This window comes from Aedes albopictus, chromosome 2 (genome assembly GCF_035046485.1).
Source record: "Aedes albopictus strain Foshan chromosome 2, AalbF5, whole genome shotgun sequence".
NCBI lineage: Eukaryota > Metazoa > Arthropoda > Insecta > Diptera > Culicidae > Aedes > Aedes albopictus.
In genome coordinates this window covers 60,974,997-60,990,644 of record NC_085137.1, presented here as the reverse complement: position 1 = coordinate 60,990,644, position 15,648 = coordinate 60,974,997, and the positions used below count along the sequence as shown (strand labels likewise).

The 15,648-nt window shown below is 43.8% G+C and overlaps 1 protein-coding gene across 1 annotated transcript; it reads left to right on the top strand.

Moving 5' to 3' along the window:
- Positions 1 to 9,261: 9,261 nt before the first annotated feature.
- LOC115268143 (uncharacterized) lies at positions 9,262 to 15,141 on the top strand. The gene has a single exon (XM_029876176.2). The coding sequence runs from the start codon at positions 9,262 to 9,264 to the stop codon at positions 15,139 to 15,141; it is 5,880 nt and encodes a 1,959-aa protein (XP_029732036.2).
- Positions 15,142 to 15,648: the final 507 nt, after the last annotated feature.

Here is a 15,648-nt window from a genome sequence, read left to right as displayed (position 1 = left end):
GTTTGTACGATTGATAGTTTAGTAGATATAGGACTTCAAAGATAACCAAAAATTAAAAACTTAAAATGTGATTAACTCACTTAGCAGTGATTTCCGACCCTATGTTCCATGGGAACTTTTTCATCTCTCATCAAGACCTATCAGACCTGAAAATATCCAAAACCCGGAACCAAACACCCTGTATAAGCAAATATCACAACAACTTTATCACAACATTTGATGAATCTGCTTCGCTGTTTTCGTCAGCCAGAGATTATCGGAAGGTAAACTTTCATCTTTTTGGTGCGCGCAGACAATGACGGAGGCTGAAATAATTTATTGTTTTTGTGTTGAATATTTTATAAGATATGGTCAGATTCATTTTATAAATACTCACCCAGCAGCAGCTAATGCGTAATACCATAAGATTCTTCATCACTCCGTCACTTTAAACCACAAAACTTCTAAAAAAACACTGGTATTGAAATTTGATTTGCTGTCGTCGCAGCAGTTTGACGTTTCGAAGCCTTACAGGATTTCGGTAATGTAGTGAAAGTTTACCAACTTTTCGGTAGTTTTAAATACCGTATACGGTGGTTTCTCGATTTTACAGTACATACTGTAATATATTTGGCAGCAGATGCTGTCTAAGTTATAAATTACAAACAGATCGGTAATTATATTACCGAAATCTTGTAAATAAACTATTATTACCGAAAAACTGTTCTTTTTCCACTTTACCGATTTTTTCCTGCGAATTTTTTACCGAACAGCGAAAACGAATCTGAGTGTGTATCGTATGTATTCTGTAAATGCGTTTTGTGTATCTGATAGTAACAATAATAATAGTAGTACACACTTAGCACAAATCACCGACTTCGTTAATTTTTTTTACCGAAATCTCAACAGCTGATCGCTCGGTAATCCGTTCGGTAAACGAACAAACTACCGATCGATCGGTAAACTGAGATTTTCCATGAAACGTCAAAATTACCGAACCGTTCGGTAGTTTTCATGCACACCTACCGATCCGTCTGTAATGTAGCTTTTTCCATTCCGTTCTTTCTCGGCTGCATTTAAGGACAAACGTCTTGAAATCCCGCTCCAAGAGTACATGAGAACTTAAAACGCACAAATCTCAAGAAGCAAGCTTCAAACAACAGTCCGTTTTATTATTCCGTTCTTGCTCACTTGAAATAAGTTTAAAATAAGAAGATCAAATGCGCTGGTTTTGTTTACGAAGAGATTTGTGCCCTCGAAATCGTGAGTAGGTGCCAAAGTCGGCCATTGTAGCGGCCATCTTGGGATTCTAACAAGTCTGTCCTTAAAATGAAAACAAAACATGAAACATGTAAAAGTTTTAACGATATGATTTATTTAGCAGAATTTTATATTTTCTTATAAATCTCCTATTTGTTGCATAAGTTAACTATTCACATCACCAGTTTGTGCGACACCTTGCGCGAGGTCCAGCATATATCCTTATGTTTTCCAGCGCACCACCGCCGGCGTTATCATCGCCGCCGGTCAAGCTCCGGGGGGGGGGGGTTTATTTCACTGGAAAATTAAGTAATCACACTATAACATTGATGTGCCACGTAATAACAAACGAAATTAAGTTACAAGAGTACTCACCTATAGCTTTTACAAGAGTTGGAAGAGAATAATCGGTATAAAAACTTAGCGCTGATTTCACCGTCTCCGCAGAGAAAATTGGCCATTGCCAGTTTGACGTTTCTAGCCAGCAGGCTACCGACTTCGGTAACCTGAGGAACCGATTATTCGGTAAACATTACCGAATTCGGTGTTGGGCTTATTTTGCAGTCCAGTTCGGTGAAATAAATTACCGTACTCGTTAAAGTTCTTCACATTTACCGAAATTTTGTACTAATAAAATATGCAATACATCTAACATTATCAAAGTTTCCACATCACCGCCATAAATTATGTTTAATCTATTTCATATCTCCCTGAACATTCATTAACGCTAGTAGATAGGTATAATCCTCCTCGTTCTGGTCCACAGTTTTTTTTAAGAAAGTATTGGTTTCGAAAGCAATTATACTTCTTGGAAACGTTAGATGGGAAAAGTTAAACTGAATTACAAATAAGAAATCAAAATGTGTACCATTCATATTATTTTTAAAACTACCAACTAAAAGGATCATCGTTTCGTCATCAGTATGATTTAGCTATCACAATAGATGAAGTACCTGGCAAAAACCTGATGCCACAAACTTCACCAAAAGAACCGAATAGTTTGATTCAGTCGTTTGCTTCCAATTTGGCGATTTAGAGTGAAGAGTAAATAAAGCTTTGGCCAGTCTATTTGTGATATAAACAAAGATTTTTCAACGGAGGACGATTTTTTCTCATTTGTTCCCATAGCGACATCAAATATGCCGGCGCTGAAGCTGCAAAATCGTTTGCAAACTCTCCAGACTGGTCAATCTCCCTCCGGTCGGTGTGTCCTGTGCGGAGGACTCGACTGGCTGCGACTCGACGGACGGAGGCTCTGTTGATTAGAGCTGGTGGTTGTTCCCATGTTTTGCCACGGAACAGGAGTCAACTTACGTCGAGTTTTCCTCCTCAATCGCAGAAACAATCGCCACCGATTGGAAATTCTGTCGGACGGTTTTTGTGCTTTCGAAACCATCTGAGCTGCTGTACGCGGGATTTCCGAGCGCGGAAACAAACGACGGTTGTTGGGATGAAATTCGAACCGATTGAAGTCAGTTGGAGTCGGGGCGGCTTGCTGGTTAGAGAAGGGGCGAGCGTTTGGTTTCACGGTTTTAGAAACAAGCCACCAAACTGGTTGGTCAGTGTGATTGTTCGATGTTCATGCTCACGAGGTTTTTCTTTCAATGAACGGCCGACGACGACGGAGTGCCTTTTGCTAGTGGATCGTGTTCCCGAGTCCGGAATCAAAAGGGTTGTACAAGGGGAAAAGTTTCAAATGACGACCATCCGTCAGAGTTTTCAAAAGCCTTGCATGCGGTTAAAAATCAAAGCTTCTTTGTTCCGAGTCGAAACTCAACACTCTTTTGTGGTCATCGAATTGTTCAAAGAAAACCTCGTCAACAATATGATACAAATCGCCTATTCGTTTCAGAAACGGATTGCGCCACGAAAAAATAACCGGAAAAGCCAATTATCGAAAAATAATGATTTTCCATTCATCCCCCAAAACTGGTGAAAACCCTGAACAAGCTTAATGGAACAGTTCCTTTCTGCGCCATCAGTTTACGATGCCAGCATGTCCGGTCCAGGCAGCGTTCGGAAGCCACCTCTGCGCACCATCAACCCACCACAAAACTGCCTTAATTTAATTTAATTATAATAGAACAATTAAAGCCATAAATCACTGTCATCGTCTTTGTTTTAAAACAAGCCATCGTCACCGTTGTCGGTCCGCTGCCAGTAGAAACATACCACCCAAGAGCAGCAGAAACAGGAGAACTCTGCAGAATATTCGGGAGCCCACGAATGGATGTGTTCTACAGCAGAAACAGCAGCTTTTCAGCATAATAACTGGGTACCCGGGTAGAGCTTAATGGCAAAAGAATGGCAAATTTTACCATTAAAACAGAATGTTTGAATGGCAAAATGTGTTATTTGTTTGTTTGAAATAAGAGTTAAAATAACAAAAATAATAACAAAATTTTGATAGCAGAAAAACTTAAAAATAACTTATTTTGCCATTGTAATAACAAAGTAATGGTAAAGCATGCGGATTAAATTGAAGAACAAAATAAGTTATTATTGAGATATTGATAACAAAATAAGACCCAAATTAACTGTTATCGGTGAATAACAAAATATGACATTCTTGAGTTATTGATAACAGGATAAGAACAAATTTAGCTGTTTATGTGGCGATCAAAATAATGGTAGGTTTAGTTGTTCAAATTCTATTTTAAAATAATGGTAGATTCAGTTATTATTTCAAAGTAGCAGAAGAAAGGTAAAATGAGCTATTTCTATTAATTGTTTGAGTTCTAAATTAACATAAATTGATGTGCATCAAATAGAATCTATTGCGAATCAAACACACAGCTGAGAATCCGGATTTGTTTACTTTTGCGAGATACGTCGAATTGAAAAGTTATGCTTGAAATATACAATATAATAGTTAATGGTATATTAAGAGTAAAATATGTTATGGTGCCTAATGTTTATAAATAATTTCTCACAATATCAACATAATGGCAAATTTAGCTAGGAATGAAAATTATGTTATTGTTTTGATATTTTATACAATTCATTATACAATGCTAAATTGCAAATTTTACCATGATAGTAATTTTTGTTATTGATGTGTTATTTAGCATTACCCGGGTAGAGCGAAATGGCAAACGAAGGGCAAATTTTACCATTAAAATAGAATGCTTGAATGGCAGAATTTGATATTAGTTTGTTTGAAATAAGAGTTAAAATAACAAAAATAATAACTGAATTTCTATGTCATAACAACTAAAGAATAACTGATCTTGCCATTGTAATAACAAAATAATAGCAAAACGAATGTCAAAATAATAACATATTTTAATATGATGGTAAATTGTGTTATGGTTTTGATATTGTGGCAGGAAAGTATGATAGTAACATTTGTTATTATTATGTTATTATACTATTTAGCAATAACTCGTCAATTACAAGTTATACAATGATAGCATATTTTGTAATTTATGTGCCATTCTGAGCAATTCATAAAGAACTAAAGAATTGCAAATTTAGATATGATGACAAAATATGTTATTTTTTAGTTATTGGTTTGTTATTCACCTCTACCCGGGAGGGGGCGACGAAAGTGGAGCCATCGGGATGCCAAAATTTTGCTCTGTGGGTGACTGAAGATCAACGACAACGCTGTGTCGTGGAAAAGGACCGAAGGGGTGATTGTGATTGTAAAAATGGTACTTACAATGATAAAGGCACTGGACTTACGGTGCACTGGTTTTTCCATAATTGCAATGTAATGCGATCACAAAATCATGCAATAATTTTCAGTTAAGAAAAGTGTCATTTGCAGTAATTGAGTGAACTGGAAGAACGCTGAATGTTTTCGAGATTTCATACGTATTAGAAAATAAGCCATGTAGCTAGTGAAAATTCGATTAATGTAAAACTGAAAATTAAGTCATATACTATTGATGGCAAGATGGCTTTACTCCAGTCCTGTTGAACATATTCATGGATACACCTTCATTGTTAGCGTTCAATTCACATCCAGTCTCGTTACAATTGCATAAAACCATTACATATCGTTCCGATCTATGCTTTCCTACGCTACGCTTGCTGCCGTTAATTCGTATCTCTACTGTTCTCTGGCATGTACCGCTCCTTGTTGAGCTAGGTACCGACTACTAGCTTTCGACTTCTGACGGCGTTCTTCTCGTGTGCGTCATTCGTTGGCATTCCTCGTCAAGCTAATTACCTTGCTAATTACGTTGGCATCGCTGAGCGATACCTGTCTCCTCATCTGCTGTTGCTACGGATAAACTCCAGTGCTTGGAAAAGTAAATCTTTTTTGCCTCAGAAGCATGTAGGAGCAAGTGCAAACCAGTTTTTGACTGCGCGTGAGCAAGCATGGTTTAACAGTCGGTTGCTCTCAGAATCGCTCCCCTCACCGCGGTGCACCGGTGTATACGGCAATGGATATACATGGTTTTTAGCGTTATTTCACTGAAAACGGAATGGTAGTTTATCCATAAACTGTTGACATCGCTAGACCCGTTGGCGGGTGAACCCAATATTTAAAAATATATCAATGATTTCGGCTCCATTATGTCCATATGCCAAATCCATTGTGAATGTCTGCTTCTCCCGTTTCTCCTAAGCGCATTCCCCATTATTCATGTAATCTCTTACCAGTAACAGGTAGAGCAGACTCCTCTCTTTTGATAACGGGAAAAGTTTTGATAAATATTTTGAAATACACCTAGAAGGGACGTAAGATGCTGAGGCGTGCAATGATTGGTCCGCCTTTACATGTTGGCCTAGATAAACAAAAAACTTGTAAGTAAAAACACAATTTTCGACTTTTCAAACATTGTTCTTAAAGACAGACTTGCTAGAATCCCAAAATGGCCGCCACAATGGCCGACTTTGGCACCTACTCACGATTTCGAGCGCATAAATCTCTTCGTAAACGAAACCAGCGCACCCGATCTTCAGATTTTGAGCTTATTACAAGTTAGCAGGAGCAGAATAATGAAATTTACTGTTGTTTGAACCTTGCTTCTTGACATTTGTGCGTCTAAAGTTCTGATGCGCTGTTGAAGTGGGATTTCAAGACGTTTGTCCTTGAGTCATTGCAGGATCTGTAGCAATGTTTTGAACATGTCAGCAAGCTTTCATGTACTTTTTTCGACATGGTGATTTTGAAAGTGCTCATCTATTTTTACAAGCTGCCTTCAATCAGCGGTCACCAAATTATAATAGCAAACAATTCTAATTGAACCAACCGATGGGACAACTTTCCCTCTATTGCATCCCTAATTCGGCACCTAACAAACTACAGTAGGTGAAGCGGAAATGCTGAAAAGAAAAACCCATTTATTATATTCGCAATTGAAAATTGGTTCTTTTTTCAACCCTTATTCCGAATCACATGTATGTGCAATTCCGTTTGACCATTTACGCCCTACCTCGCTTTGATTCAGGGTTCCATTCCGCCCATCCCCAACAACCTAACCGTTCCGAACTTATTTATTATGCCCGCATGTATAAATTAATTTCACATTTATTAATTAGCGAAATGAAACTAAATTATTTATGGATGCACACAATCCCTCTCGGCGGCAGCAGCAGTAGCGGCTCGCGGCAGAAGAAGGGTGCGACCCGTGTCTAAAAATCCTATTTTCAAACGAGCAACTCAATAAAGGCTCGGCAATTTTACCGCCCACCCAACAAAGCGGCCGGTGGCGCGGGTGTGCGCCAGCCATCCCAGCCACCATCGAAATAAAGGTAAATTTATTTTCCACCTAATGATGAAATTAGAAAAATATACAATACAACCGTGGTTATGACTTCTTTATTTCTATCGTTCTTCCAACTGTGATTGGACCATTTTGTGTATGTGGCATCCAACCGATCGGAACCTATTTCGAAGGGTATTTTCCGCGCCGATTGCATCCGTAGATGGGAGCAAATCAATGCTAGATGATTTTTTTTCTGAAAATGAAACAGACAGTTGCAGTCTCAATGTTCCCATATTTCTATACGTTGCATATCTGACCGCCACCGTTGAGCTATGGGAACTGCATCATCAGCAGTTTGAAGTCGTCTAGATGTGTTGCCACAACAACCCACTATTTGGTTTAACTTGGTTAACGGTCAGTCCACTCGCACTTACCATGATACCGTTAAAGAGGAACCATAGCCGGCTAACCCGGATAGGATTGGTAAGTAAAACACCATTGCCTCGTACTGTGTTTCAATGAGGCCGATTTCTCTTTCAGGGGTACCATTGCGCTTTAGCGCTTCTCATTGGTTCCAAGATTGAGATGGTCGAAAGCTTGTCAGCGTATAGACCTCCTGGAGACTTCGCAAGCGCCATTTTAATCTTTGTACCCACTGAAACCCCCTAGAAGCCCCTGAAACGCGCCTGAGGTCCCCTTAAACGCCCCTGCGACCCTCTGGGACCCTCCTGAGATCGCTTGAAATGTCCCTGAGAACCCCAAAATTTCCCTGACCTGAAACGCCCCAAACCCCCCCTGAAGCCCCCTGAGATCCCCTGGAATCCCCTGAGGCCTCCTGGAATTCATTGAGACTCTCTGGTACTCATTGAAACGCCCCTGAGACCTCCAGATACCCCACAGAAACTCCCTGGGTCCCCCCATAAACACCCTGAGGCTCCCTGGTACCACTTGGACTCTCTGAAACACTCCTGAAATCTCCTGGTACCTCTTGGACCCCCCTTTGAACGCCCCTAAGACCCTTTGAAACGCCCATGAGATCCTCGGGAGACCCCTGAGCAGTGGTATCATCCACGTTACTGCAAGGTACTCATCGAGTAATCAGCTCTTGAGGGCGAACAAATTAGGCAACTTCCAGTATGATCACCCTTGAAAATATAGGAAAAATAATTCATGGTTTTGTTTTGCTCTTCAATGCATATAAGAAAGCGGCTTTTAAGTAAATTAATAAATGACGCTCTTTTAAATATAGGAAAATCGCATATGTGGTTTTGGATTTTTTTTTTTTACGCTGCAGAAATTCCTCCATAGATTTATTTATTTGTGCAGGAATTATTTCAGAAAATTCAGAAGAATTCTTCCAGGAATTTCTCCAAGAATTTATTCGGAAATTCTACCACTGACTCCTTTAGAAATTCTCTCTAAGCTTCTCTCATAAATTATTCCAGAGATTCTTTTAGAAATTTCTATGGAGATTCCTTCAGAATTTCTTTATGGAATTCTTCCATAAAGTTGCCCATGAATTTCTTGTAGAAATCTTCTATGGATTCATTTAGAAATAACTCCTGAAATTCCTTCGGATTTTCTACAGGGATGCCTTTAGAAATTATTTTAATCAATGATTCATATATTCTTCTTGAGATTATTTTAGAAATTTCTACTGGTATTTTTTCAGGAAGTGCAATGTGAATGTTCTGGCAGCACGGACAACGACAAGCCGTCAGCGTCGACGACAGAATATGTTCGAAACTGATTGTCATCCAGACAATAGCCAGAGAAGCAGATGCATGGCGAATGAATTGCTAAAGCTGTTTCCATGAAATTGTGAATTGAAAAATACGAATATTTTGTGAGATTTATCAGATTATATATTATTAGGAGTGTTTCGGACTAATGCGTGCTAGACACGGTTGCATATGGTGATTTTGTGAAATCGTAGCACAACCTATGTGAGTGGCAAGCAGACTTTCTAATTTGGGTATTAGGAGTAGGTTATGCTAATTACATGATCCATATTGTAGGTCCGATTACTAGATCAAGTCCTACTTCTGAACCCACTGTAGCATAATTCCCTCTGCGTCACCGTAGTAAATAGCACAGGTAAAGAGTATTACCCAGATGATTACATAATACTGTATTAAATAGGATTACCCTTACTTGGTTGTTGTTTAGGTGGCGAATAGTAATTCCTCCGCGTCGGCTAGAGTCCTGAGCCGGTAAGGAAAGACAAAATGTATGTACGATATGAATTCCCTTAAAACATGAAAATAAAAGTTGCATTTCTTTTAGCTTTGAGCTGCGCAAATTAAAGCCTGCTGCGAGATTTTTTCCTCTACCAACAAACTCAAAGATTTTCTTCATGATGCCCGAGAACGAAGTCTACGATTGCGGCGCTTGCGAGCGACCGAATTCCGCCGATGTGGGTATGGTGGCGTGCGATAGTTGTGCCGTTTGGTACCACTACGTTTGTGCCGGAGTTTCGCCAGGAATCCGCGACCGAACGTGGAGATGTGGTAAGTGTCAGCCCGTGCTGCCTCCGGAAATCACCGGGACGAAGAAGAAGACGAGTAAGAAGCTTCCGGCGAGCTTGAGTGTCCTCGGTGCGACGAGTGAGATTACGAAGACAAGCAACGCCGAACTGAAGAAAACGTCCGACAAGTCCAAAAGCTCTGCGAAATCCAAGGCTATGGCTGTTTCCAACGCCGCCGCGGGCGGTGAACCCTCCGCCGGAAATGTGACTCCGATAAAGAATCCGGAAGTTGTAATTTCTACCAAACCGTCCGATAGGGAGATGCGATCTTCCAAGTCCAGTACTTCAACCACCAGGGCTCGAGCGCAATTAGCATTGCAGCGATTAGAGGACGAGCGACTGTTGGAGGAACGGAAATTGAAGCAGGAACGGGTGCGGCTGGAGGAAGAAAGCATCCGGCTGGAGAAGGAGAAGCTACTAAAGGAACGGGAGCACGCTATCCAGGCCAAGGAATTGGCGATACAAGAGAAGTACTTGCGGGACAAGTTCGTGTTGGAAGATCAGATTGCTGACGAGGAAAGCAGTCAAAATTCGAGCGTTTCGGGTCGCAAGAGTAGGACCAAGGCCTGGTTGAAAAGTCAACACGAACTAAGCGAGCACAGCAGAAATAACGATTTGGCAAGTTCAATTCGACCACCACAAGTCGACGCGGGAAGCGAACGCGAAGAAGCCCACAGACAAAACGTTTTGGACGGGGTTTCCAACTTTCGGACGGAGCGCGATGGTTCCGACAACCGACGTCGTTACTACGGAGTTGAACCGAATGCTTCCAGGTTGCCGCATGAGGACGAAGGATCCGTGATGAGCTCTCACGGGGTGGGGCCAAACGCCGCACAGATAGCAGCGAGACAGATTTGGCCGAAGAAGCTTCCTACATTTTCGGGTGATCCGGAAGAATGGCCGATATTCGTCCACAGCTTCGAGTCGGCCAATGCAGCGTGCGGTTTTTCGGACGTAGAGAACGTCATTCGTTTACGTGAGTGTTTGCGAGGTCCAGCACGAGATGCCGTCGTCACGAAGCTCATGTTTCCCGAGAGCGTCAGAGCGATTATGGACACCCTGCGGCGATTGTACGGCAGGCCGGAGATTTTGGTGAAAAACCTACTTGACAAGGTTCGTCGGGTGGAGGCACCAAAGCCTGAGAGACTGGATTCGTTGATCAACTTTGGGCTGACGGTGCAGCAGCTATGCGACCACTTGGCAGCCGCAAAACTGAAGGGTCATCTGTCGAATCCCACCTTGCTTGGGGAATTAGTGGAAAAGTTGCCAGCCTCAATTAAGATGGAGTGGGCCAGGTTCAAAAGGGCGTATAGTGAACCAACGCTTCAGCACTTCGGCATGTTTATGGAGGAGATAGTTGACGACGCCAGTGAAGTTACGATCGCCACTCAACAGAAATCAACCGGTGGGAGAGTCGACAAGGACAAACCGAAGGAAAGGGGACATGTATATTCCCATGAAGACACGTCGGGAATGCAGAACCACGTACCAGAGAGACAACCTTGCCCGATCTGCGGAAAAACAGATCATCGTGTAAGAAACTGTGAACGATTCCAGCAGCTAGGACTCGAAGCTCGTCTAAAGGCCGTCGAACGATGCAAGTTGTGCGAAGTTTGCTTGTTCGATCACGGGCAATGGAAGTGTCGTTCAAGAATCCGATGTAACGTTGCCCAATGCCGGGCTCGTCATAACCCACTACTGCATCGCCCAACGCAAGAACCACGTCAGCGTCAGCTCCGAGCTTCGGAGTGTAATACGCACGAGCGAACGCAAAGATCGGTCTTTTTCAGGATCATTCCTGTTACACTTTTCAACGGAAATACGAAATGTGAAACATTCGCGTTTTTGGATGAGGGATCCTCGCTGACCCTTATCGAAACTAGCTTGGCGCGTCAGCTTGGTGTCACAGGTGTTCCAGAGCCCTTGGAATTGCGTTGGACTGCGAGCGTGATGCGAAACGAGAAGGATTCAAAGCGTGTGGACCTGGAGATAGCCGGAAAAGGTCTGCCGAGACGCTTCGTCTTGAAAAACGCTCACACTGTCGAAGAATTGAACCTACCCAACCAGAGCCTGATGTTTGGCGTACTATCGGAAAGGTTCGAACATCTCCGGAATCTCCCCATATCGTCGTACTCTGAAGCCAATCCGAGGATCCTTCTAGGACTTGCGCCGCTGGATAGCTGCGTGGGCCGACCGGGAGAACCAATCGCCGTGAAGTCTCTGCTAGGTTGGTCTATCTATGGACCTGATGGAAATGGACATTCGAAAAAAGGCTTTCTAAACGTACACCAATGCAATTGTGACTCCGACCGAGAACTGAACGACCTTGTCCGGCAGCAGTTTGTACTGGAGGAGTCGCTAACCAGGCAAACACCAATGCTTCAGTCCGCTGAAGAAAAGAGAGCCTGTGAGATACTGGACAGCACTACAAAGTTTGTGGATGGGCGGTATGAAACTGCTTTGCTCTGGAAAACCGATGATGTCGAGGTGCCGGATAGCCTTCCAATGGCGATGAAGCGTCTGAAAAGTTTCGAGGCTCAATTAGCCAAAAATTCGAGTCTACGGGACAGCGTGAACCAGCAAATCATCGATTATATACAGAAGGGCTATATTCACAAGGCCACGGAAGAAGAACTGGTCGAGATCAGCAGCAGACAAGTGTGGTACTTACCGCTGGGCTTGGTGACGCATCCAAAGAAGCAGAAAAAGCGACTGGTTTGGGACGGTAGGGCGCAGGTGAACGGAGTCTCACTAAACTCGCTGTTGCTAAAGGGCCCTGACCTTCTGGTGTCGCTCCCGTCTGTAATTTGCAAGTTCCGCGAGAAACGCATCGGATTTGGAGGCGATATCCGGGAAATGTTTTTACAACTACGAATGCGACAATCGGACAAGTATTTCCAGTGCTTCTCGTTCCAGTTCGATCCTCGTTATCCACCTGAAGTGTACATAGCGGACGTTGCGATGTTCGGAGCAACTTGTTCACCCTGCGTTGCGCAGTATGTGCTACGTGTCAATGCGGATAAATGGGCGAACGAATTCCCTTTGGCGGCGGAGGCGATCAAAAATAAAACCTACATGGACGATTACTACGACAGCGCCGATACTCCTGAAGAAGCGGCAGAATTAGCCGTGCAAGTACGTACCATCCATGCCCGGGGAGGATTCGAGATGAGGAACTGGGTTAGCAACAGTGACGAAGTGTTGGAAAAGCTCGGCGAAACTCCGGACAAGGAACCACGTTTGCTGCAATCTGTCCCGGAAGAAAGGTGGGAACGTGTTCTAGGGATGTTGTGGCACCCGGATTCTGATACTTTGACCTTTTCAACCGAACTGGCGTCAGAGTTACTTCCCTTTGTCTCCGATAATAGAAGGCCGACGAAACGCATCGCTCTTAGGATCATTATGAGTCTTTTTGATCCCCTTGGCTTGTTAGCACCGTACCTTGTTCACGGACGTACTTTGATCCAAGATCTGTGGAGAAGTGGAGTACAATGGGATGAGGAAATGAAGGACGAGGAGTTTGCCAAATGGACGCGCTGGGTGGAACTGCTACCCGCTATAAGTGAGCTTAGCGTTCCGCGTTGCTACTTCGCCCTGATGGATCCACTGTTTTATCGAACGCTACAGTGTCACGTTTTCACTGACGCCAGCGAAGCCGGCTATGGATGTGCTGTGTACTTCCGCATTAAGGACGATTCCGAACAAGTGCAATGTACATTGGTTATGGCGAAAAGCAAAGTGGCCCCCCTTAAGCACCTGTCGATACCACGGTTAGAATTGGAAGCGGCAGTGTTGGGGTCGAGAATGGTAAACACTGTTCTGTCGAACCATTCTGTACAACCTCGGGACGTGTATTTGTGGACCGATTCATCGACGGTACTCTCGTGGATTCGCTCGGACCATAGACGATACAAACAGTTTGTCGCTCATCGTATCGGAGAGATATTGTCCTTAACACAAGCTGAGTGCTGGCGATGGGTACCATCCAAGGACAACGTGGCCGACTGCCTGACGAAATGGGTACGCGACACCGAACCGGATTCGAATGGTAGATGGTTTAAAGGACCAGCGTTTCTCTACCTTTCTGAAGATGAGTGGCCGCAACAACGAGTGAAGACGAACACAGCCGAAGAGTTGCGGACGAGTTTCGTGTTGGCTCACATCTCGCTGCCCACCACGATTATAGATGTTTCAAGGATCTCGAAGTGGAGCGTGTTACTGCGAACTGTAGCCTGCCTATATCGCTTCATCAGCAACTGTCGATTGCGCGTTCTTGGGCGGCCAATAGAGACTATCCCAGCAACTATAAACCAAGTGAAATGTCTCAAACGGTCTGTTCCCTCGTGTGGTGTACCACTGAAGCAAGAAGAGTTCCAGCGAGCAGAGTGCTTTCTATGGAGAACGGCACAAATCGAATGCTATCCGGATGAAATGCGAACCCTGTTGAAGAACCGCGATCAGCCTGTCGCGGAATGGAAGTCCATCGAGAAGAGCAGCCCGCTGTATAAACTGTCACCGTTCGCCGACGAATACGGAATTGTTCGAATGGAAGGAAGGACAGCTGCCGCTGCCCACGCGAATTTTGACGCGAGGTTCCCTATAATACTCCCCAGGGACAATCAGATTACCCAGCTACTGTTGGAGTTTTACCATCATCAATGCGGCCACGCGAACACAGAAACGGTCGTTAACGAAGTTCGTCAACGTTTCGAGATATCGCGTCTACGCTCGGCTGTTGGAAACGTTAGCCGAAATTGTATCGCTTGCAAGGTACGCAAATGTAAACCGTTTCCTCCTCGGATGGCTCCTTTACCCGAACAACGACTGATCTCGAACGTCCGACCCTTCAGCTACGTTGGTATCGATTACATGGGCCCATTGGAAGTGACCGTTGGTCGGCGCAGAGAAAAGCGATACGTAGCGGTTTTCACTTGCCTCGTGGTTCGTGCCGTCCATTTGGAGGTTGCATACGATTTGTCTACTGAATCGTGTATTATGGCTATCCGGAGATTCACTCGAAGACGCGGATCTCCTGTTCAAATCTTCTCGGACAATGGCACTAACTTTGTGGGTGCCAGCCGAGAACTACAAAAGCAAATAGCTCATGGTTGCGCCGGTACTTTCACCGATGCGCGAACCAAATGGTCCTTCAATCCCCCCTCCGCTCCACACATGGGCGGAGTGTGGGAACGAATGGTGCGGAGCGTAAAAGAAGGCATGACTACGTTGGACGATGGGCGCAAATTGACCGATGAAATATTGTGGACAACGCTTGTCGAAGTAGAGGGGTTGATTAACTCCCGACCGCTCACCTACATGCCGCAGGAGATGAATACTTCCGAAGCCTTGACTCCCAATCATTTTATACTCGGATCTTCGTCTGGTGCGCACGAGCCTATGGAACCGCCGGTCGACCTCGGATGTGTCCTGCGGAGTAGCTTCCTAAGATCTCAGCAGTTAGCGAACGACGTCTGGGAGCGATGGTCGAAAGAGTATCTCCCAACCATCAACAGGAGAACTAAGTGGCTGGATGAAGTCAGGTCTCTGAAGGTCGGCGACCTCGTCTATGTGGCAGAAGGCAAAAGAAGATCGTGGACGAGAGGTATTGTAGACGAAGTAATTTTTGGCAAGGACGGGAGAGTTCGGCAAGCGATTGTGCAGACACCAACCGGTAAGTTGAAGCGTCCAGTTGTAGAAGTCCCAAAAAAATGACCACGTGGTTTATGGACAGCCCCTATATCTCGAATTCCTAACAAGCTAGAAATATGTTGTTTTCAGCAAACATGTTTATCGGGTAAAGATATATCCGGCAATGGTTTTGTATAACGACAAAGAACTAACTGGTTCGATTTTTTTTCGCTGGACTGCGCAAGCGTTAAAACGTACAAACACCTAGAGTATTGGTTCCCTTATTAAGCATGTGGCATCTATTTTCATCCTACTAAGAACAGTATTTTTTGTTAGAAGTGAGCACCCATGAAAATAAAAAGAACGGAATCAATTGGTGCCGTGATCGCTTGTTTTCGAATAGGATGAATATGGGAGCATGAGATCACTGATGGCACACATATCCTATATCTCAGAATTCTGATAAGCTAGAAAGAAGGTGTGGAGCCTCGTAGCCGTGCGATTAGGGTCACCAAGCCTCTAATTGCACCATGCTATGGGGTGAGGGTTTGATTCCCGCTCTGGGCGCTGAAACTTTTCGTGAGATTAGTT